The sequence below is a fragment of the Solanum lycopersicum genome, chromosome 1 (genome assembly GCF_036512215.1).
Source record: "Solanum lycopersicum chromosome 1, SLM_r2.1".
In the NCBI taxonomy this organism is placed as follows: Eukaryota; Viridiplantae; Streptophyta; class Magnoliopsida; order Solanales; family Solanaceae; genus Solanum; species Solanum lycopersicum.
The window spans coordinates 5,679,715-5,704,406 of record NC_090800.1 but is presented as its reverse complement, the minus strand read 5'-3'; the positions used below and the strand labels follow the sequence as shown (position 1 = coordinate 5,704,406).

General features: G+C 31.8%; 2 protein-coding genes and 1 long non-coding RNA gene across 3 annotated transcripts; 2 read left to right on the top strand and 1 right to left on the bottom strand.

Annotated features, from left to right (window-relative positions):
- Positions 1-2,668: 2,668 nt before the first annotated feature.
- LOC101256510 (beta-glucosidase 40) lies at positions 2,669-9,782 on the bottom strand. The gene is made up of 13 exons (XM_004228358.4): positions 9,298-9,782; positions 5,780-5,846; positions 5,552-5,610; positions 5,259-5,334; positions 5,046-5,117; positions 4,577-4,664; positions 4,245-4,500; positions 3,967-4,082; positions 3,663-3,886; positions 3,519-3,550; positions 3,306-3,408; positions 3,056-3,164; positions 2,669-2,967 (listed from the first exon to the last, which is right to left on the bottom strand). Exons 1-13 carry the CDS (start codon positions 9,442-9,444, stop codon positions 2,793-2,795), a joined length of 1,524 nt encoding a protein of 507 aa, XP_004228406.1. The 5' UTR covers positions 9,445-9,782; the 3' UTR covers positions 2,669-2,792.
- A 2,987-nt stretch (positions 9,783-12,769) lies between these two features.
- Positions 12,770-24,353, top strand: LOC138348108 (uncharacterized). The gene is made up of 4 exons (XR_011220490.1): positions 12,770-12,935; positions 13,610-13,679; positions 14,617-14,681; positions 23,679-24,353. It is a non-coding gene; the product is annotated as an uncharacterized lncRNA (long non-coding RNA).
- LOC112941045 (uncharacterized) lies at positions 15,068-15,806 on the top strand. The gene has a single exon (XM_069296716.1). The coding sequence runs from the start codon at positions 15,210-15,212 to the stop codon at positions 15,789-15,791; it is 582 nt and encodes a 193-aa protein (XP_069152817.1). The 5' UTR covers positions 15,068-15,209; the 3' UTR covers positions 15,792-15,806.
- Positions 24,354-24,692: the final 339 nt, after the last annotated feature.

Below are 24,692 nucleotides of genomic sequence, written 5' to 3'. Positions count from 1 at the left end.
TATCAAAACGCATGGTTAATAGTATATCCTAACAGCTAGCAGATTAGTAAGATAGTCATTGTGATTACTGATAATTGATCCTTTTCGTATCCTTGAGAGTATCTTGTCGCGATGTATATATGCATCATCCATTCATGTAACAATTCAAGAAATCAAAATAAGAGGCTCGGACCATTTCTTCTAGACTCTTTTTCGAATTCAATAAATATAGATTGATGTATAATTTAGAAGCTACATTATAGATTAGAGACTTACCATTTTAATTAATTAGAGGGTTCTCATACTTTTGCTTGATGTAGTTCATTAAGCTTCTAATACAATGAGCCACTATGTACAACCATATTGAAGTTGCCTGCAAGTAAATACCATCAACATTGTACAAATACGTTTTGTTTGTTATAGAGAGCATATAGTATAACATAACATGAAAATCGTTCAAAATTAAACTTAGTTATTATAGTGAAGTATTGTTATAGAGAGGTTTAACATAACCCTGTCTGCTATTGACTTTATACCTTTGAATGCTGCAAGATACAAAACCACACGTCAAATTCTTAGTTCTTAATGCACAATGAGTTTTCCGCGATCCGTAGAATGAATCATGTAATTAGTTAATAGTGTTATCAATGACATACGAATAAGGGTAATGGCACTAGAGTCTGCGATAGAGTCATCGAGCAGAACACCAATTATGTTGGTTTTGTTTTTGCTGGCATACCACGTAGTATAATGATTTATTCCTAGGAAATCCTATGAACCTTTCACAAGTGAAGACTCAATTGGCGAAAATTTAGGCAAAAGGCTTTCCACTCTTTACAGGCCCAAGATACCTGAATTTAGTAACAAAACATTTCACCATCAAAAGGAAAAAATGAGAAACATTTTAGACTTCAATAACAAAATCTTTACCGGTCTAAATTAAACTGTGTTGCTTCAATGTCATTTTTAGAGTTTGTTAAAGGCTAATACCAAAAGGTATCTAGTGATATCCAAATTGATACATGTTGTCTTGGTTGCAACACCAATTGATTACAAAGACTAATTACAGAAATAGTTTGCATATGTATTTAAAAATGTATACTATGAGTATAATCATATATAGTCAGTTTATACTTTATGTATATTGGTTAGGAAAATAATTATTGCATGCTTTTCTCTTTCCATTTTTTTTTTGGTGTAAATATCAACAACAACGGTATGAGCGAGGAGTAGACTGTGAGTAACTATGGAACACAACCTAGTGATTGTAGCCCTACATCAAATTCAACGATGACATCAATATGAGGTTTATTGATGTGATTCAGTAATTCATCCTGTCACCAAAATTCTTTGAAGCATGTCTACACATGAACACACCAAACTTTCATGGATCACATTGTTGACAATTTTTATTTTTTAAAAGTCCGACTAGCTTAACTCTCCAAATTTTGATAGGTTCTCTCTCTAAGAACATAACCAGAAGGAATTCCGATTCAAATTTGATGTAGACCTCATGTACACAGCTTATTAGCTTCAAATTTGATTAGACCTAATGTAAACTTATTAGATTCAAATTTGATTAGTGGTTATGTAATCCAAGTGACTACACCTATTGCACACAAACCTCAAATCTTAATCTCTTTTCCACATTGCTATACTTTAATGAAATCAAATAAAAATTAAGACTAACTTAAATAATTTTGACATGAAAATTCTGACTTTGCTATGTTATTTTTAAGGGTGGATTAAAGTGGTAATAAAACTTGGACTATGTTCTTTTTATTTGTCTTTTTTTATTATAGACTAGTTTCCAAATATTAAGCAGTATTAAAAATTAACTACCCTTAATATGTTCAACAACGCATTGTAGTCTAGATGATTAGGATACTACTCTCATCCAGGATTTGAGGGAAAGAAATTAGCAATTATACATTTTTTATTATTTTTTATATAAAATCTACTCTTCTAGCTTTTAAAGATGTAAAATTGTTAATATATTTAAAATTATTTTTGATATATAAAATTATTTCTTTCTTCTTAATTAAAAAGGTTAGTTTTTCTATAAATAGTATTCTGTAAGTTTTAATCTTTTGCCCAATTTTAACTCGACATGAAACTTAAAAGAGTAAAAAAGGATTTTCAGATCTTGTGGTCTTAAGCTAAATTATATACATATATATATACCAAAAAAAAATTAATCTTGTGATTATAAACATATCACGTGAAAAAATCAATTAATTAAAATTTGACAAAGAAGAAACAAAACATTCTTTAATGTTTCAAAATGAACTAAAAGACACAGTGAAATTTTATTTTTATTTTTTTTTAAAAAAAAAGTATAATAGTTCTTGTTACTGTAAAATGGGACCCCTTAAATTTTGGGCCTAAAACGATTGCCTCATTTTTAAAGGCATTAACCCGGCCCTGAGTATATATAATTGTGATTTTCCAACTAAGGAGGTTTGCTAGTTAGGATGTACAGGGAGTACTCAACTAGCACAACAAACTACTAAGTCTCAACTCTGACTCCTAAAACTCAAAATTAGCTCAAAATGCCCATTTTGAGCTTGTTTAAACGGATGATTCAACTGAATTTGAGTACAAATTAATCACATAATAGCAGAAAAGGAAGTGATCGAGCAATAACAAAACTCGTACGTGATACCAAACAACCTATGTATGAGCAAACTGAGTGGAATCTATTGAATGACATTAAGATATTGTAAAAGAATAATTGTTTGTATACATTGCGGTATGTTTTTTTACGCGTGGAACCTCAGCATATATGGTGCTTATAAGTAACATGTATCAATTTAAGCAGATCCTAAGAAGTTCTTGAACCAGTTCACGGAATCTTTAGGATATCTCTTGAGGTTGTCCTTGTAATCCACGTAATAAAGACCAAACCTCGACGAAAACCCAGCTGCCCATTCCCAGTTATCCATCAAAGACCACACAAAGTATCCTTTCACATTGCATCCATCTTCTCTGCATATTCACCAATATAGATATCGAATGAATACGTTGTGCTTTAAAATTTGTTGATCAAGTAGGATTTCAGACACGAATAACTTACTTGATAGCATCTAGCAGATTAGTAAGATAGTCATTGTGATAATTGATCCTTTTTGTATCCTTGAGAGTATGTTCTCGTGATGTAAATATGCTATTTGCATCATCCATTCCTGTAACAGTTCAAGAAATTAAAATAACCGGCTCGAACCATAAGAAACTTATTATCCTACAAATTTGTATACTAAATCCGAAAAAAATCTCCATGTAATTCACATTTTTCTTGTAGCTACGTTATAGATTTAGAAACTTACCATTTTCAGTGATTATGATTAGAGGGTTCTCATACTTTTGCTTGATGTAGTTCAATAAGCTTCTAATACCAGAAGGTACTATGTACAGCCATATTGAACTTGCCTGTAATTAAATATCATCATTATTGCACTTATACTTTTTGGTTATTATAGAGAACATATAATATAACAGAACATAAAAATCGTTTCAATTCAAGATACGAAATTACATACCCTGTCTGCTATTGGCTTTATGCCTTTGAATGCTGCAAGATACGATCGCACAACCAAAAAAAAAGTTTAGTTTTTAATGAACAATGAATTTCGCGATAAGTAGAATTAATCATGAATCAGTTAATAGAGTTGTCAACTACATACGAAGGGTTATAGCACCAGAGTCTGCAACAGAGTCATTGAGCAGAGCACCAATTATGTTGGTTTTATTCTTGCTAGCATACCATGTAGTATAATGATTTATGCCTATGAAATCGTAGGAACCTTTCACGAGTGCAGACTCAGTTGGCGAAAATTTAGGTAATCGGCTTCCCACTCTCTCTACCATCGAACTCGGATACCTTCCAAGAATCACAGGTTCAAGATACCTGAATTCAGAAACAGAACATTTCACCATCAAAACGAAAAAATGAGTGAGCATTTTTTACTACTACAACAAAATCCTTACCAGTCTAAATTAAACTCAATTGCCCTTTGTGTTGCTTCAATGTCATCTTTGGAGTTTGTTAAAGGCTCATACCAAAAGCTATCTAGGGATATCCCAATTGATCCGTGTTGTGTTGGCTGCAACGACACTTGATTACAAGAACACTCCGCGGATGTATAATATATGTATATTCTATGTATACTATGGGTATAATCATGTATGATCAGTGTATAATCTATGTATACTGGCTAGGAAAAGTCTCAATATATTGAATGTGTTTTTTTTCAAGGTTTTTTTACCTTGTACTTCTTTTTATAAATGTCAACAGCAGTAGCATGAGCAAGGAGTAGATTGTGAGTAACAATGTAAGGCTCAGTTGCAGAGTTTCCAGCTCTGCAAAGAGCTCGTAGGAGGATGGAACATCGCCCCGGTGCTTGTAGACCTACATCAAACCCTTGGACGGCAACCGTATGAGGCTCATTGATAGTGATCCAATTCTTCACCCTATCACCAAATTTCTTGAAGCATGTCTCCGCATATATCGCGAAATCTTCTCTGTCAATAATGACAAAAAATGTTACATGACATAAATCCAGACAAGTTGGAATAAATATCTTGTGGTGAAACTTACATGATTTGTGGGCTTAGCCATCCAGTGTACTTGTCTTCTAGAGCTTGAGGAAGGTCCCAATGGTATAATGTTACATATGGTTTAATTCCTAGGATTCATACACATTGTAACAATCAATTTATCTATGTTTAATGTCAAAAAAAAAGAAAAAGTTTGGCATAAATACTAAAGAAATGATATATACTCCCTCTATCCAAATTATGTGAAGGGGTTCGGAGTACTAACGATCAAAATACTTATTCTGACTATGAATTCAGGTATAATTTTGTTAAGTTGTTTCATAAATAAAATTTACATATTTGATAACTACATAAAAAGTACTACTATAAGTCAACATAACTAATGATGTAAATTTATTTTTTTTTTTGAAAATACATATTGAGAAAATCATTGTAAAAGAAAAAACTTTGTTCGACCCCAGACAGTAACACCTTCACGTAAAATAAGAGAGTAAGAATGCCAATTGTACCATTAGCTAGTAAAGCATTGATAAACTTGTTGTAGTGATCAACTCCAGCTTGATTGATTTCTCCAGTTCCATCTAATAATAATTAAAAACAAATAGAGTTAATTATTTGTTTTTGTGTGGTGCATGGTTATTTATTCAGATATTTTTTACTTTTTTAATTGCTATATCAAAATATTGTTGTTGTGAATAACTTTATAATATAAGAAGATTTACTAGGGAAAATTCTGGCCCAAGCAATAGAGAATCTATAGGCATCCATTCCCATATCCTTCATAAGTTGTATATCTTCCTGTCAAAAAAAAAAATGGAATCGGAATTATTCGATGGAGCGTCTCAATTACGAGTTTTGAGTATGAAATTTTTATGATAGAAACGACTAATCCTGGAAGGGTCCTATCTGATGCAAATCTAAATAGTACTGTAATTCAGATATCAAACATTAAATAAAAATTTAAAAAAATTAAAAAATAACTAGAAAATTAAATTATACTATAAATTAAATTTACCAGATACCGATGATATTGATCCACGGCTACATCACCATTGCTAAAATCAATTACTTTACCTGCAAAATCCACCAAACATATCCATTAATATTTAACTATGTTGCTCGAACTTTTTAAATTATTCCCTTACTAGTATTTGAAACATAAAAATAATGAGAAAATATACCAAATAAATAAAAAAAAGGTAAAAAAAATATTAGTGGGGAAAGTGCATGCACAATTTTTTACCAAAAGAATGAGAAAATTTGTCCCATATAGTTTGGCCTCTTCCATCCTCTTTCACAGCTCCTTCAAACTATATTCAACCATAACATATTACATTATCATCTCATAAATATTAATTAGTTAAATGTGTAAAATTAAAAGGATTATATTAGATGCACAAAAATAAAATATATCTATGACAAGTAAGTAATGATATATTAGTATTAGCAGAAAAATATAGTTTTCTTTTGCAATAATTTTCATTTAACATTTTTTCAAATATTTGATATTGCAAAAATTTGGGTTGTAATTTTTAAGATTCTTAATATTGAATTATTTTATGTATAGTTTATAAATTGATACTTATTATTGTTATTTTAATAATTATATATATAAATTTATACTTTATGTCAAAAACTACGTTGAATTAAACTCGTACCTAATATGTTGAAATAGTCCTTAGAAAAAAGTTATATGGTGTGTTTTAAATATTATTTATTTCATATAGATATTTAATGCTGATAAATTTTTATAATAAAAATTGAAAAAACACATAAAAAAATCCTCTTAAATTTGATAGCAATATTTACTTTATACCGAGTTTTAAATACTCTTTAATATCTTTCAAGTTATTTAAAAAAAATATATTATAGCATTAAGATTATCTTTTTCGAACCCTCCCATGAATTTGCCTTCTTGAAGATGAATTTTCTTAAAAGTTAATTTTTTTTTGAAAACTCAAACAAAAATAAAGATTACATAAGAAAATTAATTAAAAAAACATTTATTTTCTATAAGAAATATCTGAATGAATCTAGAAATGTCTGAAAATGGATTTGTTTATTGTTCGAATCACTTAAATGATGAAAAAAGATATTTAAGTTGTGTTGTCAAATATTTTTCTTTTGATGACTAAGAAAATTCGCAATCGCTATCTTTTGGATGTGCAGAGGATAAAACCCTCATTTCTATGTAATAGCTCACAAACCAAATATAATAACCCATATTAAACAAGTCTGATGCGACAAACTCGACCCAGAAAAAACCCTTGCTTTCTCATAAATTTTTCTATTCAATGGAATAATTAAATGTCAAAACTCAAAACAGTGTTAACCCACCCCCACCCACCCTCACCCCAAAACAAAACAAAAAGTGAATTCTATTGAAATGATGAAAAACAAAACTTTTGTCTAGTGGGGTGGGAGGTCACGGGAATGATTGGATAATTGATTAATATGATCCTTTAAGTGTTTAATTCTCTATTTAAAAATGAAATTGACATTTATCAAAAATTGACAAGTGGATTAAAGGAACTTTAACTTGATGATTTTCTTTAAAGCTTTTGTGTTTAATTCCCTATTTAATTAATAAGGAATATTTATCTTTTTAAAATTACTGAACAATACAGTCACATCTAATGGGGGACATATTTCATTATTTATGACAGAATTTATTATTTTAATTGCCTTTAATTATACAATCATATACCCACACGCATATCTAATTATTGCTCTAAGCTTCCAATTAAATTTATTTTATTTTCTTTCTTTTTCCAAATTGTACTTCCTTCGTCTCATAATGTTTATAATATATTTTTATTAGATAATGGTAAATAGTTAAAAAAAAATGCTAGAATTTGATCAGAAAATCTTAAAAATTTAATATTTTTTTATTTCAAAATAAACTAAACTTTTTTTTTTAGATAAAAAATATTAAAATTAGGAAGGTTAGAATATATTCTAAAAGATAAAATAAAATAGAAAAATGTTATTCTCGTAAAAATTTTCCGGCGAAAATGATTTTTCTGTTTTTTTGCACACCCCTTTAGCTCATCCCAATATCCATCAAGCAGATGCATAATTATCTTTATTTTTACAAATTACATTTTGTAAATTGATCTATTTTTTAATGAATAAATATTATATGTTTGATTTTCATAATTTATATATATATATATATATATATAGCTCTATTTGCAAAATAGAGACTTTCATCTCTATTTTGCTCATTGTCAATCTATGTTAAAGAAAGGTTAGGAAATCTCTAGAGAATGAAGAGAGGTCAAGGATCGTCCTTTTAATAGTGTTTTTATAGGATCCATTCTCAAGACACAGTTAAGTCTGAGCGAAGTGTAGTGTGGTATAGTAATAAGCACTTCTAGGCACCTTCCCGACTAATGAAAATATATATATTAAAAATTATAATTTCACGAATTCTGTTAGAAAAATTTATCAAAATCAACTTTCTTTTTTATGATTCTGTTTCAAATATCAAAAAAGACTAATATTAATCATAATATCAAGTTATTAAATCATTCAATAATTGGTGTAATATGTTCAATTTGTATTATTATTGATGGTGATCAATGATCATGTTCTAAAAGTATTTTAAATCTCACATATTTCTTATATAAAGGGATAAACAATATATATTTTAGTTATTTAACATTATTAGGTTCAGCCAAATATTATAGTGAGAGTCAAAATCAGATTTTGATAAAAATTGAGGGACTAAATTTACAATAAACCCTTTTATTTTTTAAGAGGGATTTTTTTTCTCTATTTGGAATATCTATCTACTTTTTTATTCTAGAACATTAAAGTCACATCATTGGTGGATATTTCATAATTAATTAGATGATTAAATAACTACTACACGCTTAATTAGCGAATTAATTGATTAAGGTTCCAACAAAATTTGTTTTGTTCTCCACTAAATGCACTTTTTTCGTTGGCTCTAGCTATTTTTGGCAGGAAATAGAAAATGAAAATAAAAAAAACAAAAACATTCTACTAATAGAGAATTACTTTCAAGGAAAGCACCATTAAATTATTATTTTAAAATAAAGAACTAAACTTTACTCCTTTTTATGCCAAAATTTATACCAAGCTTGAAGTAAAGAATTTAATAAAAAAGAGAAAAGTAATGTTAAAGCCATGAGAAAACACTACAACAAACAAAAATTAGAAATCTAAATAATCTATTACTAACAATAATTTTCATAATCTATCGTCAAATGTGATTAGCAATTATTTTTTACTTAAATCTATCGCAAATTTCTAAAAGAAATATGAGAGAGACATCCTAATTAGACCTTGAATAAATACCTATCAGAATTTTTATCAAAGGAGTATTATTTCATGTTTATATGTGTTAAAATATGACACTTACGCCTCTTAATTAACATTCTTCTGTATGCCTAGACCTCAATTGAAGCGTGAACACTTCTAAATGTGGCCATCATTGGTGAACAATAAATTGGAATGAGTCTGATTCTGATACCATGTTAAAATATGATACTTAGGCGTAACTCAACTCTAAAAGCTATCTCATGAGAGAAGGTACCGATTTGGAACATGTTAACAATAAGATTAAAATACATTTTGAAAAAGAAAATTTTTGGCTATGGTCAAGGATTATAATAATAATAATATATTAAAACAAAAATAAAAAAACTATTGAATGGATATAAAAATGAGTGATCCACATTCACATTCACATGAATGTATAGTGAAAACAAATAAAAGAAGAAGAAGACAAACCTGATAAGCAGAAGAAGCAGTACCAAAAACAAAGTCCCTTGGAAAATTGTTTCTGCTAAAATTTTGTGCTGAATTTGTATTAATAAAACTAATAACAAATATTAAAAATATTAATGCCCAAACATCAATGCCTCTTTTCTTCAACATAATTTTTTTTTTTGTGGAGATTGAAAAGGTTTCTAAGTATATATATATCAAGATAATCAAGAAGACACAAAGGGAGAGAAGGAAAAATTAAAAGGGGGTTTATGAATTCTATATTTTTGGTTGCTTAGTGTTAGTTTTGGTGTGTATTTATAGAAGGAATTAAATGAATAAAAATATTTTTTTTTATTTATTGTAATGTATTAAAGAGGAGGAGGATATATATATATAAGTTGGTTGTTGAGTGAAGCAAAAATGCTGGTCTGGCTACTATAATTAATGAGATAGAACTTAGAAGAAAAAGAAGCTAAGAAGATGCACCTTTCATTTTCTCTTTAAATAAGAGAACTCTTTTTTAGTAATACACTACTTTTTAATTCCTTTTTTTTCTTTGTGGGGATGGGGTAATGGGCATAATGGTTATTTTCACACTTGTATGTGGAGGGTGGGGGTGGGGTGGGGGTGATGGAGGGAATGGTGGTAGGGTATTTCTTGAATAATCAAAGTTTGTTTCATCATGTATTATGGATGCAAATTTAGTTGGAGTTTCTTCCAAGAGATTTATTGTTTTAAGTTTGGGCTTTGAATATTAAATCGTTTTTATAGAAATAAAATTAAAAAAAGATCTTTCATATGTGAAACTTTTTAATGTATTTCTGAACTAGTCAAGTTTCAGAGTAAGCAATTGAGATGAATTTGATTAAAAAAATGTCGTAGAGTTTAAATTTCATCAACGGGCTAAGCCAATGAGAATATGTACTTCCTAAAATATGGGTGTATTTGTATCTTAGTAATTAGTGAAGTGGTTGAGAATTCTGAAGCTTTTGTGTCAAAACTCAGCAGAGGAAAAAATACACCAAGTGATTTTGTCATCAAGAACTCTCAAGCACACGAGTTTTGTACAAATAAAAAAATAAGACATTTTATTCAATATTATCATAATGTATTAACGTATATACTCGTGTCGAATGTGGATCTGTTCCAATTTTGAATGAAGTTGTTTGAAATATACGAACTTCTCTATAGAGAAATAATAAATTCCTCAAGATTCGAATCATGAATCTGTTTCTAATAGAAAATGACAAGTATCCCATAAAATTAATCGAAAATTAGTTATGCACAACTTTCATTAAAACAAAAGGTATATGGGTGCACTAGCTAGTAAAAAGATAAGAAAAAAATGTATTGAATGAGAACTAATTTGTAGACCTCTAGTTACATAACTCAATGTTCTAACTAGGTGCACTATATCACCTTAATATAATATAGGTACCAATATATAATATCATATCAATCTTAAAAATATATACATGAAAAGTAACTATTTTTTTGAGAGACCACAAAGTTTACAGGCCCCATTTTTGGGATATAATTTTGCCACTGAGCCTAAGAAAAAAATTTGAGCAATAAAATCATCTTTACAGTGTTATAACATGTAATTTTTCTTATTTTTAATATCACAAAATCTCTTTATATCTATAATAGAAAATATTAAGTCATGTGTGTAATTTTTCTCGAGTGGTCTGATTATACATATATGATCCATATAATATATAAATTAAACTCAATTAGCTTATAATTTTTAAAAGAGCTAGTTGCCATTTTTTCATAAATACGCTATTGTATGGTTTTATGGGAAAAAATTATGAGCAATTTGTAAATTTAACAAAGTTCTAAAACGTAACACAACATAATTTAAGAGTTTTGTTACTTACAAGGGAGGAATATATGAAACCCAATTCCCTTCCACTAATTTGTTTTAATTAGTTAGCTTTTATATATATATATATATATATATATATATATAAGATCTTTTAAAAAATAACTTTTTAAAGAAAATTGGTGCAGTTTTTCAATGACCTACGTGACACTATCTTGTGAGTCCAACGTGTGTTGACATTTTCTTTCAAGCTAGTGCCACATAGGCTGAAAAACGAAAAAAATTATTTATAAAATAAGTTCAAAAGTAAGAAAACATTAATATAATATAAGTGTGTCTTTAAAATTTCGAACATAGATTGAAGTCACTTATGCATTTTCTCTTTATTTTACAATATTGAGAGATTTCATTTGGTTTGAAAAGTACACAATTGTTTTTCTCTTTATTTTACAATATTGAGGGATTTCATTTGGTTTGAAAAGTACATAATTGTAGTTGAAGAATAAAAATAAAATAATAAATTTTTTATTAAAGAGCATATGAGTCGATTGATAAAATTATTCATGTATAGTCATAAAAAAAAAATTTTGAATAATGATTTTATAGGTTATTCATAAATTTATTATTTAATGTTACTTTTTTTTTATAAAGTAATCTTTATTTTACACATAAGAAATATTCATTTTATACATAAGAGACTTTGAAAAGATTTTTTTCTATTCATATTGTAAAAAAAATTACAGTAAATATTCTCGGTTACTATTGTTATATATGTTTGCTACTTCTTTTACAGGCTGTTTTGATCGATTTTTCTTAAACTGAGTATCTATTATTGACTTTAAAGTAATATTATGTCCACTATTTTTTTTCAAGAAAATGAAAGGGAAATTATTGGAATCAAATTAAAGGATGAATGTGAATGTGGAGAAAATATATACATATTGTGCTTCTTTATTTTTTAGTGGGATATTAAAGATAATATTGTTTACTTTTTATGACCCATTGTGTTCAATCATTAGCTATGAAAAATAACGCATTATTTTTCTTCTCTTCACATTTATACTTTATTTTTCACTTGCCGACTACCTAGATATCATATATATTATTATTAATATAAAATATGTATAGCCAAAACAAGTAAATAAATTTTGTAGTATTATTTAGAAATATTAGTATAGTCAAAATAAAGAAGAATAGAATTATTAGACAATTACTACGATAAATATTTTTTTTTTAAATTTAACTAATTTTTTATATTATTTTTTGAGATTTAAACTTTTTAATTTTGATTGTACATTAAGATAAAGAATTTAATTTTTTTAAAATAAAAATTAATTTATCTAAAAGCTAGGTAAAAAAATATTATAAATTATAATAATTAATAATTCATAATATTAAAAAAGGTTATGTTAGAAATTTGTTTTCCAGTATTTGTTTGATTTAGTCAAATAAAATGTAACGACCCTCTAATTCGATTTATGAATTTTACCCATTTTTCGAAATTTAATCCTTTTAATAGTTTTTATATATAATTTATAACTTGTGAGAATGAGTATTATAATTCTTTTTATAAATATATTAAATTTATTTAAAATTTATCAAATAATAAAACAAATAAATGGGCTAAGCCCAAAAAGGATTTAAAAGGAGAAAAACAAAATTAATAAAGAACAAAAAAAAGGGGGCTACGCCCAATTGGAAAAAAAAGGGTTAAACATTCTGCTGGTTGTTTGCAGCAACAATAAAAAAAAATAACAAAAAAATATGTTACGCAGTGCAGAAAAAAAAAAGAGGCAAGTTTGAATTGATGAAGATGAATCAATGGTTGAATCAGGTAATAATTTCAACTTAATATTAAGGTAATTGAGTATTAGTGTGTGCAATTATAATTATTATTATTACTTAAATGTTGGCTTTGAAAGAGGAAAATATCGAAAAAAATTTGAAATTGGAATGGAACAATAGAAGGAGGAAGTTATAATCTGATTTGTTGTTGATGAATGACAACAGAATATTTGTCAAAGGGAAGTATGATTTGGTAAGATACAATATGTTAATAATCATTCAAATAATTATTATCAAATTTTAGCATAATAACTAGAAGGATAGGATGGAGAAAATGATTTTTTTTATTAACTTGTGCCCATTTGGGTGGTGAAAGTTTTGATTTTTCCGTAACCGAAAAAGCTATGTTTATATTGGGTTTTTAGTGTTTCTCCTATTTAATCTTTTATTTTTATTATGATTCAAGTTCTTATATATTAAAGTAGATAATTGAATATAAGAGTTAATTTATTATATATGAATATTATTAGAATTATGATATGAGAGAAGTTGGAATATAATTCTAGACTCAAAATTTGACAATATGAGGGTGGATATGATAATTGACATAAAAAATTAGGAATTATATTTTAGGTTTGTGTAAGTTTTTGGTTCTAGGCTAGACCTATGGTAATATGGGTGTTGTTAGTTTTGAAAACTTATTGGGATTGATTGCTTGAATAGATTGCATTGATTTGGAAGCTCAAAGAAAAGAGAAGGCTCAAGTTCTAGAGTCATTGTTCGACTATTTGAGGCAAGTGGATTTCTAAACTCTGGTTAAGTGTATGAAATGTGTGTATTTCCTTGTGGTATATGTTTGGGAGTAACAAAATTGGTGATGGGTTGACATGTCCACATTGATTAATTCTAATGATGAAAAGAATGGGGACAACAAAAGGCAATGTGATTAATTGTTTATGTGTGTTGTGTTGAGAAAGGGTTGAAGGCTTGTTGAATCATTGTTGATGTAACTTCATGTTTTTGTGGTTGTGAACTGTGCGATGTTATGAAAATGGTCATCTCCTCATTATATGTGTGAACTTGTCATCTGCATTATTCTGAGGCATTGGTTATGGCAAGTGTTATGTGCATTGAGAAATAATGGGTACTTAAGAGGATGTACCATTTCGAGGGACGTATCGCGCGCCGCGATGGATACAATATTTTGAGGGACTTATCGCGCGCCGCGATGGTTACTATTATCGAGGTTCGTGTCGTGCGCCGCGACAGATGCATGGACAGATATGTCCCCCATGGGTCCCGAACTAAGAGACAGCGGGTGTGTATCACTAGGTCAGACATGCATCATTATACTTGACATTGCATTCCATTGCATTGCACATACTTACCATTAGTGAACTTGATATCGTATTTTGCTGATCTTCTGATTGCCTTTCTGCAGACCTTGTGATTGATCAATATTGAGCTTGTTATCGCGGTGATATGTAATTTGTTGAAGTGTTGTTGTTGAGGATATGTAATTTGTCTAAGTGTTGTTGTTGAGCTACGTGCTATGTAAACTGTGAGTTGTTAGGTTGGGTTGATTTTAATGCAGGTTGTAGTTGTGGAGGTTTGGTTGGGGGTGGTAGGAGTACCCGTATTTTATCCTCTTAGCTTGTGTTTAGACGTTTTACTTGCTGGGTACCGTGTGGTTTGGTACTCAACCCTTGCTACTACAAATTTTTTTGTAGGTTACTAGCCCGGACTTTGTGATATTTCCCTTCTCCTTGTCTGAGGTTTCTTGGAGATTTGTCAGGTAGCTGTTTCCATCGCAGCAGACTTTCTTCTCCTTAATTATGATCTTGTTCTACTCTAGAAACAATATCATATGAGACTTATATTCTCTTTTGATTCAATTATAATACTTTAGAGACTTGTACACGTGACAACCAGGTTTTGGGGTACAATGTAAGTTGATAGTAAATTTTCCGCATTTTTATCGTAATAGTTGAGTCTTAGGCTTACTTGTCTTGGTGGGATAAGACGAGTGCCATCACACCCATTTTTGGGTCGTGACATAAAAGTAGTTTAAATGGAGTCAATATGTATCCTGATTTTTAGCTTGAAGTTACAGCTTTTAGTGGTCTGTTAACATGATATTTGTTAGCCTATTTTTTAGCTATTTCAGTTTGTGTACAGCTCTATAAGAGAGCCTTCATGTTGATCAATAAACAGTGAGAAAATTTCAGTTCCCTTTGTTGCTTTCTTTCATTGATATACACAATTATTTCTTTCATCAGTGGTATCAGAGTGAGGTTACATAAATAGCAGCAGCTAGCGTTCAATGACTTCCTCAGACAACTTCGTACAACCAGCTATTCCGCGCTTTGATGGTCACTATGACCATTGGAGCATGCTCATGGAAAACTTCTTGAGGTCCAAGGAGTATTGGAATGTTGTTGAATCTGGAGTAGCAGAACCAGCAACAGGAGCTACGGAAGCTCAGAAAACAGAATTTGAAGTCTTAAAATTGAAAGATCTTAAGGCTAAAAATTATCTGTTTCAAGCTATCGATCGTTCCATTTTAGAGACTATTCTTTGCAAAGAAACCTCCAAGAAAATTTGGGACTCCATGAAGAAGAAGTATCAAGGCAATGTGAAGGCAAAAAGGGTACAACTCCAAGGACTCCGAACTGAATTTGAGACTTTACGTATGAAGTCAGGAAAGGCAGTTGCAGATTTCTTTTCAAGAACTATGGCAATTGCAAGCAAGATGAGAATCCATGGAGAGCAAATGCAGGATGTCACCATTGTTGAGAAAATCCTTCGATCAATGACACCGAAATTTAATTTTGTTGTCTGCTCTATCGAAGAATCGAAGGATATTGATGAACTCTCCATTGATGAATTGCAAGTTCTTTGTTAGTTCATGAGCAGAAAATCATCCAGCAGGACAAAGAAGAGCACGCGCTGAAAGCAACCACAGATAATCCTTCTAAAACAAGTGGAGCTCGAGGTAGAGGCCGAGGTCGGAGTAGGGGGAAAGGAAGCTACAGTCGAGGTAATCAACAGTACCATTAGCAGAATGATGATCAGTTTCAACACAGAGGAAGGAGACGTGGAGGACATGACTCAACAACTCAGAAACCAAAGTCAATAGACAAAACAAATGTTGAGTGCTATCGCTGCCATAGGTATGGTCATTACCAATCAGAATGTCGAACAAATTTAAATAGACAGAGTGCAGAAGTATCTAACTTTGCAAAGAAGGAAGAAGAAGTTTCTCTCTTGATGGTGTGTTATGCAAGTGAAGAAACTCGAGAAAATCTGTGGTATTTGGACACCGGGTGTAGCAACCACATGCGCGGAGACAAGAAGGCATTTTCTGAATTGGATGAAAGCTTCCGCAATACCGTCAAGTTCGGTGATAACTCTGTTGTATCTGTCATGGGAAAAGGCAATGTCACTTTACATGACAAAGATAACTCTTTTCCCACAATTTCTAATGTGTTTTATGTTCCAGATTTAAAGACCAATTTTACTTAGTATTGGTCAACTACAAGAAAAGGGTTATGAGATATCCATTAAAAATGGATTATGTCGAATTGAAGATTCAAGGCTGGGTTTGATTGCTCAAGTTAGCATGACAACAAATCGTATGTTTCCACTTCAGTTGCAGAGTTCGACATCTTCCTGCTTCTCGGCTAACGTAACAGATACATCGTGGTTATGGCATTTTCGTTATGGCCACTTGAGCTTTGGTGGCTTAAGCACTTTGCAACGAAAGAATATGGTCAGTGGCCTCCCTCAATTGCAGCTCCTTCTCAAGTATGTGAGGAATGTGCAGTTGGCAAGCAGCAACGTAATCAATTTCCTAAGGGAAAATCATGGAGAGCCAAAAATGTGTTGGAGATGGTGCATTCTGATCTTTGCGGCCCAATTAATCCATCTTCAAATGGAGGTAAAAGATACATAATTACCTTCATTGATGATTTTAGTCGGAAGACATGGGTCTATTTTTTGCAGGCCAAATATGATGCTTTTGAAGCTTTCAAAAGCTTTAAAATTATGGTGGAGAAAGAAGCAGGAAGCCAAATCAAAGTACTTCACACAGATCGAGGCGGGGAATACAATTCACAAGAATTTGCAAATTTTTGTGAAAGCGATGGCATTAAAAGGCAACTGACAGCAGCCTATACGCCCCAACAAAATGGTGTCTGTGAGCGCAAAAATCGTACTATAATGAATATGGTGCGCAGTCTCTTGACAAGAAGCAGTGTTCCAAAATCTTTCTGGCCTGAAGCTGTTAACTAGAGCATTCATATTTTGAATAGAAGTCCTACATTATCTGTTCAAAATATGACACCGGAGGAAGCTTGGAACGGTCGAAAGCCTAATGTTGATCATTTCAGAATTTTCGGGTGCATTTGTTATGCCCGCATTCCAGATCAAACAAGAACGAAGCTTGATGACAAAGGTGAGAAATGCATTTTCCTTGGTGTTAGTGATTGTTCTAAAGCTTACAAACTATATAATCCTATCACCAAGAAAATTGTCATTAATCGAGACGTAATATTCGACGAAGAAAATTTCTGGACATGGAGTGAATCTGGTTCTCAACGACAAATTCTAGCAGACTTTGATGGGCAAGATGAAGCTGAAAATCAACATAATACTGTGGTAGTGCAGCAACCAATCACTGCTCAAGATGAACAAGTAGTGACTCAAGTCTCAACGGCAGTTGCAAGAGAACCAAGAAGCATAAAAAGACCAATATGGATGGATGATTATGAAGTAACGGGAATTGGTCAATCTAAGGAACCAGTTGTTCATTTTGCTCTTTTTGCAGATTGTGATCCTGTAACCTGTGAAGAAGCAGTAAAGCAATCAAAATGGAGAAAAGCTATGGATGAAGAGCTTGCAGCTATTGAAAGAAATAACACATGGAAGCTGACTGAGCTTCCGAAAGGTCAGAAAACAATCGATGTGAAGTGGATTTTTAAGACCAAGTTGAAAGAAAATGGTGAGGTGGACAAGTATAAAGCTCGCTTGGTGGCAAAAGGTTACGAGCAAGAATTTGGTGTAGATTATGAAGAAGTGTTCGCTCCAGTAGCAAGACATGATACAATCAGATTATTGATTGCATTGGCAGCACAAAATTCGTGACCCATTTTCCAGTTGGATGTCAAGTCGGCTTTCTTGCACGGAGACTTGAAAGAACAGGTATTTGTTGAACAACCTCCTGGTTATGTTAAAGTTGGAGATGAATTCAAAGTGTATCAGCTAAAAAAGGCTTTATACAGACTTAAACAAGCCCCACGAGCTTGGTATAGTCGCATTGAAGCCTATTTTTTGAAGGAAGGTTTTTCTAAATGCCCATATGAGCATACTCTGTTTGTTAAAGTTGAAGGAGGAAAGATGCTTGTTGTGTCCTTATATGTAGACGACTTTATATATACTGGAAATGATGCTGCTATGTTTGAAAAATTGAAGTAATCCATGATGCTTGAATTTGATATGTCTGATCTTGGAATGATGCACTATTTTCTTGGCATTGAAGTGGTGCAATCTGCTGCTGGTATTTTTATTACTCAAAGAAGGTATGCTCGAGAAATCCTTGACAGGTTTGGAATGAAGAACTGTAATCTTGCTGAAACTCCAACTGAAGCTGGTCTTCAACTTGTGAAATATCCAGAAGAAGGGAGGAAAGTGGACAACAGAGTGTTCAAACAAATCGTGGGAAGTCTGATGTATTTGACTACTACTAGACCTGACATAATGTATTCTGTCAGCCTTGTTAGTAGGTATATGGAATGCCCTCAGGAGATTCATCTTGCAGCTGCCAAATGAATTCTCCGTTACGTGCAGGGAACAATTGATTGTGGAGTGTTTTACAAGAGAGGAAACAAATATGATTTTTTGGGTTTTACAAATAGTGATTATGCCCGAGACAAAGATAACAGAAAAAGTACTTCGGGATATGTGTTCATGTTGGGTTCTGGAGCTGTTGCTTAGTCTTCTAAAAAGCAATCTGTTGTCACTTTATCAACCACTGAGGCAGAATTTGTATTTGCTACAACTTGTGCCTGTCAAGCTATATGGTTCAGAAGGATACTTGAGGAGCTGCAGTTCAAGCAAAGAGGACCAACTGCAATTTATTGTGACAACACATCAACGATCAAACTCTCCAAAAATCCCGTGTTTCATGGCAGGAGCAAACACATAGATGTTAGGTTTCATTTCTTAAGGGATCTCACAAAAGATGAAGTCATTGAAGTTCTCTACTGTAAGAGTGAGAATCAAATTGCTGATATAATGACAAAGCCTTTGAAATTATGCACATTCCAGAAACTCAGGAAGTTGCTTGGTGTTTGTAACTATTTCAATTAAACTGAAAGCATTCAGTTTAAGGGAGTGATTGTTAGAAATTTGTTTTCCAGTATTTGTTTGATTTAGTCAAATAAAAGTAGTTTAAATGGAGTCAATATGTATCCTGATTTTTAGCTTGAAGTTACAGCTTTTAGTGGTCTGTTAACATGATATTTGTTAGCCTATTTTTTAGCTATTTCAGTTTGTGTACAGCTCTATAAGAGAGCCTTCATGTTGATCAATAAACAGTGAGAAAATTTCAGTTCCCTTTGTTGCTTTCTTTCACTGATATACACAATTATTTCTTTCATCGGGTTATACTTAAAATTCTATTCATTTGACTTTTAAAATTTAAACGATTGTCACAAAAATTGAGTGCAAAATATTATACTATCATGCACGTGAACTATTGTTTGTCTAGTTCTTGTACATATTATAATAAGGGACCACCAATGTTTGACTTTTAAGTTTTTTAATATATTGTTCAATAGAAGAATATTTAACCATAAATAATTTTATTTGATATTCAAGATTATGTAGATAGAGTAAAATATTTTATGGATTAATGTAAACACGGTTATGTAGGGTTCATGTAGAACATTCACTTGAAAAGGAAGTATAGAAATCAAGTCCCCACCACTTATCCAAATCGAATTTACAGATAAAATTGCATTACATATCCTTCTCTATTTTTTGTTAGAGTGAAGGATATGTTGTTGTTCCTCTTATATTTCAAACATATTTAGAACAAAACTTTGAACATTTTTGTAAGACAATAAAATTTAAGAACATTTTCACAACTAGAAAATTAAAACTAGTAGCGAAACTAGAATCAGAAAGAGATTTTAAAAAAAATATACGAAATATTTTTCTTAAAGAATGATTATTGTTAATATCAGTCTAAAGAATCTTACTGATACCAACAAACTAGTTACCAAGTTTAATGAACCAGTGAAGAACAAAAGAATAGAACAACTGAAATTAATTTACAAATCTAAAATTTGTAAAATACGTACCAAAATCTGGAAAATTTTTAATAGGAAAAAGATCAAGTCCATTGAACTCACAGTGTCCCCTTAAGGAAATTATTCCCCTTTAGTATCCGAGGTTTGATTTGATATATGACCTCTCATGGTAAAATGATCTCAATCACTAGAGTATAGATACCAAAAACTCCGGTGTCAGCGAATCACTCAATGACAGTAAAGTACACTTAGAATACTAGATTTATTAGTTGAAGAAGAAGTCCATGATTTCTATATTAAAATGAGAGGAATTCCCTCAATTTATAGAAAACAAAGGGTAGTGCAAAAAGGTTCTTATTGTGCCTTACCGGAAAGGTCACAAAACTTTGGAAAATTCACAATCTTTCAGAAAGGTCGTCACCTTTCGTAGAAGTCACAAATTTCCATAAAACTCTTAACTTTTCATAAAAGTCGCAACTTTTCATAAAAGTCACAACTTTTTCATAAAAGTCGCAACATTTCATTAAAGTCACAACTTTTCATAAAAGTTGCAACTCTTCATTTTCCATTCGCACCTTTTTAAAACCCAACAATCCCCCGCATGAATGGGAAATGACTGGAAGACAGAGAAACGGACAAGTATGTGTACTTTAGAAGCAAGAATTAATTGCATCTGGATAAGTAGGCTTCCCCTTGGAATTTCTGTAGTGAACATATGTCGGATATACTCGGCCAATCGATAGATGCGATATCTTTGAACCGTCGAACTTTGGTGTATACCTAGACAACCACATGTCACACAATTAACCCTTTACCATTTATGGTTCTTACGGTTGTGTTCATTTTAGCCATGAACACCTCCTGGTTTCATGAGTGTATAAAGAGATGAGCTTTTGACAATCATCTTCTTTGAAGCGGCTTACATTTTACACTCACATAGGTGATTCCTAACCGTGTTATCACATAGATACACTATTTGGTCAACTCTGTCAAACTTAGCAAATCATTAAAACCATTAAGCTTTATTAACTTATTAACAAGCCCTAATCTTGTATTCTTGTCCCTGAGCATTGTCTTCATCATGAGAATGGATTGAGTTTGTTGACAATGTTGAACCGTCATTTACAAACTTTGTTTTTCTCCTTAAATCTAGCTCTTGGGATCTCCAGTCTGCTAGATAGAGTTACCGCCATGATGACTTGTCCTAAGCCGTAAATTCATTCCCTTAGATGATCTTTTAACTTCCTCTCTAGTTAGGCCTTTTTGTATGTGGATCAGAAACATTATCCTTTGACTTTAGATAGTCAATTCTGATAATTCCACTAGAAAGTAGTTTTCAGACGATATCATGTCTATGTCGTATATGACGAGACTTTCCGTTATACGTCATGCTCCATGCCCTACCTATTGCATCTTGACTGTGAAAGTGTATGCATACTAATGCCAATGGTTTGGGCCAAAATAGAATATCTATCAAGAAATTCCGGAGTCTTTCAACTTATTCACCAACCTTATCTAGAGCACCTAGCTCAAAGATCATTGTAGAGCTCGTGATACATGTCTCTTTTGAAATATTTCTAAGAGACTGTTCCTCTACCAATAGTAAATACATATCCACTCGTGAATTTCACTTCATTCGTCCGATGATTCAATTTGCATCACTATATCTTCCAATATTGTTAGCAACTCCAATAATTTTCATTCCACTTGCTTTATAGCATGCATTTAGTAGCATTTATGTCATTAGTGTCTCTATTGAGGATCAACATATCACCAATATAAAAGTAAACGACCTTATGATTTTAATGTGAACACATTTATCACTTCTATCATTCTTCAACCCATTTGCCGACATGGTTTGATCAAATTATTTCATTGTTTGGGTGCTTTCATAATGTGACTTAAAAAGTTCACACACTTTCTTTTATTCACAAGGAACCACCAAACCCTCAGATTGTTCCATGTAACTTTCTTCCTCCAATTCTTCATTTAAGAAAGTTCTTTTCACATTCATTTGATGAATTTGGAGATCATATACCACACTAATAATTTTTACATCGGAATAGATGTAATCCTAATTACTAACGAGTATATATATCGACAAAATCAAAACCTTGTTTTTTTTGTCTAAAGCCTTTGACACAAAGTCTTGTTTTATATTTTTCAACAGTTCCATCAACTGTCATTTTCCTTCTAAAGATTCATTTTGAACCTAAAGGTTTATTTTCTTGAAGAAGATCAATTAACTTCCAATATTGTTTATTGACACCATCTTTCAAAAGGATGAGTCTACATAAGACACAAAAAATATTACAAAATCATATTCGAAGGAAGTAAATGTCCTTTAACATTTACTAAGTCTCTGAATCTTTTTATTAAGTACATTATCCTTTTCATTTCCTAGGCCTTTTAGACCCTTCTCTAGACTACTCAAGTCTAATTTTACAGTCCACATCATTTGTACAGACAGACTTTTTTGGGTTCTAAGATCCAAAGTCGAGAGGGAAACAGCCCAGATCGTACACTGAGGTCCTTAAGCAATCACTTAGTGGAAAAGGAAGTGATCGAGCGATGACAACCAGGAGGTGGGATTGGAAGCAGCCATCCTTTGAAGAAAGCGTAATAGCTCACTGGTCTAGCTCCATGGCACCGAAAATGTATCAGGGCTCAAGTGATTCACCAAAATGACGAGACCTTGAAAGCTGTTTATTCAAGTGTCAGTAGCAGAACGTTCTGTCAATCGGGGAAGGTTTTTGGTGACAAGACCTGGAGATATCAGAAGCAAGAAGAGAGAGATAGAGTGGATAAAAGAGCATGACAGAGAAGTGAGAAGAGCATGATAGAATGAGGTTATCAGCCTTTGAGCAAGGTTCAGAGTATGAAAAGCAAGGAATTGATCGGGTCTTCGTTGTGATAGATGATAGCATGATAATTGTAATCAAGGGGCGATCGATCATATCTGCAAATTCTAGATAAAATGTTAGCTTATAAATAGATAAAGTATGACCAACAATGATAAAATATAAGTTCAAAATAAATGACAAGAGGTGATAAGAAGCGTATCTGTTTTGAGACGTAGTACAAGCCTTGATAGTCTTTGGCCCATCTCTGAAGAATAACGTCAAACTCCAACAGATGTGATAATATAACAATAATAAAATATACGGGAATGTCTCGTTGTAAGGAGAGTTTAAACGTCATTTTAAGACGGATGAGTCTGAGTGTCATTTTAAGACGAACGACCTAAATATCTTATAAAGCGGACGAATAAAAACTATCATGTGAGGCGGACAAGCCTAAATGTCCTTTTAAGGTGGACGACCTAAATGTCCTATAAGATGGACAAACCTAACTGTCGTTTTAAGGTGGAAGGTGATATACCGTGGTTTCACGGTATTATTAATACTTTTTCCTTAAGTTTAGTGTGTCCAAAAGCCTTTTTGCTCTAATTTTTATATAATTTTCTCTTTGTTTTGCAGGAAATCTGTCCAAAGCTGAATGCGGAGATTTTGAGCGAAGAAATGCAGAAGAGACCACCTACGGAGCTTATGACGGTCCGTCGTGCTTGTGACGGTCTGTAGGTGGCAGCGTAGTGCAGCTGCTGAAGGAAGATGGAGAAGTTTGACCAAGTGTGGGATTACGAAGCTTGTGACGGTTCGTCGTGGCTATGACGGTCCGTCCTGCAGGTTCGTCGTGAAGTTCAGAGAAGTGATCCCAGTACCCAGATTCCAAGAGTTGAAGTGTTTTGGAAAAAAGACCCTCAACGGACCATTGTGCCTATGACGGTCCGTCATACTTGCCGTCGAGGGAAATGAAGATAGCAGCAGAAGAAATTGCACAAGTATGGGACAACGGAGTCCATGACGGTCCGTCGTGGGTCACGACGGTCCGTCGCGAGGTCCGTCGACCCAGCCGCGTTTTGGCAGATTTCTAGCAATTAGAATCCTTGTTTAATTAGGTTTTTATTTTTTTATAAATAGTTCAAAAAACCCCGTTTTTGATATTAGACTCCATATTGTTAGACTCCGTATTGTGAGACTCTATGAGATTAGACATCAGATTTTTAGACTTTGTGTATTAGTGGTTGATTTTGAGATTCTTGCAAGTGATTTTTGGATATTAATCAAGCAAACTTTGGATTTTATTCTTTCTCATTGAAGTAAGTACATAAATTCGTATTTAATATATTTGAATATTGTATTTATGGCTATGAGTAACTAAACTCCATAACTAGGGTTGTGGGAACCATAGGCAAATAATGAGATAAACCCTAACAAAAATAACAATTCTAGATTAGTGTCATGCATGTATTAATAATTCTTTCGCTTAAAAGTTTTTTTAACGGATGACCAATGCTAGACTCGCCTTAATGCTACTTGCCGGACCAAGGGTGTAGATAATAGGAAAAGAATTATCAACATAGATTTAGTGTATACTATCTAATAGGCTAGTATTGATTGGTACGAGGTAATAACTTATTCAAATATCGAATA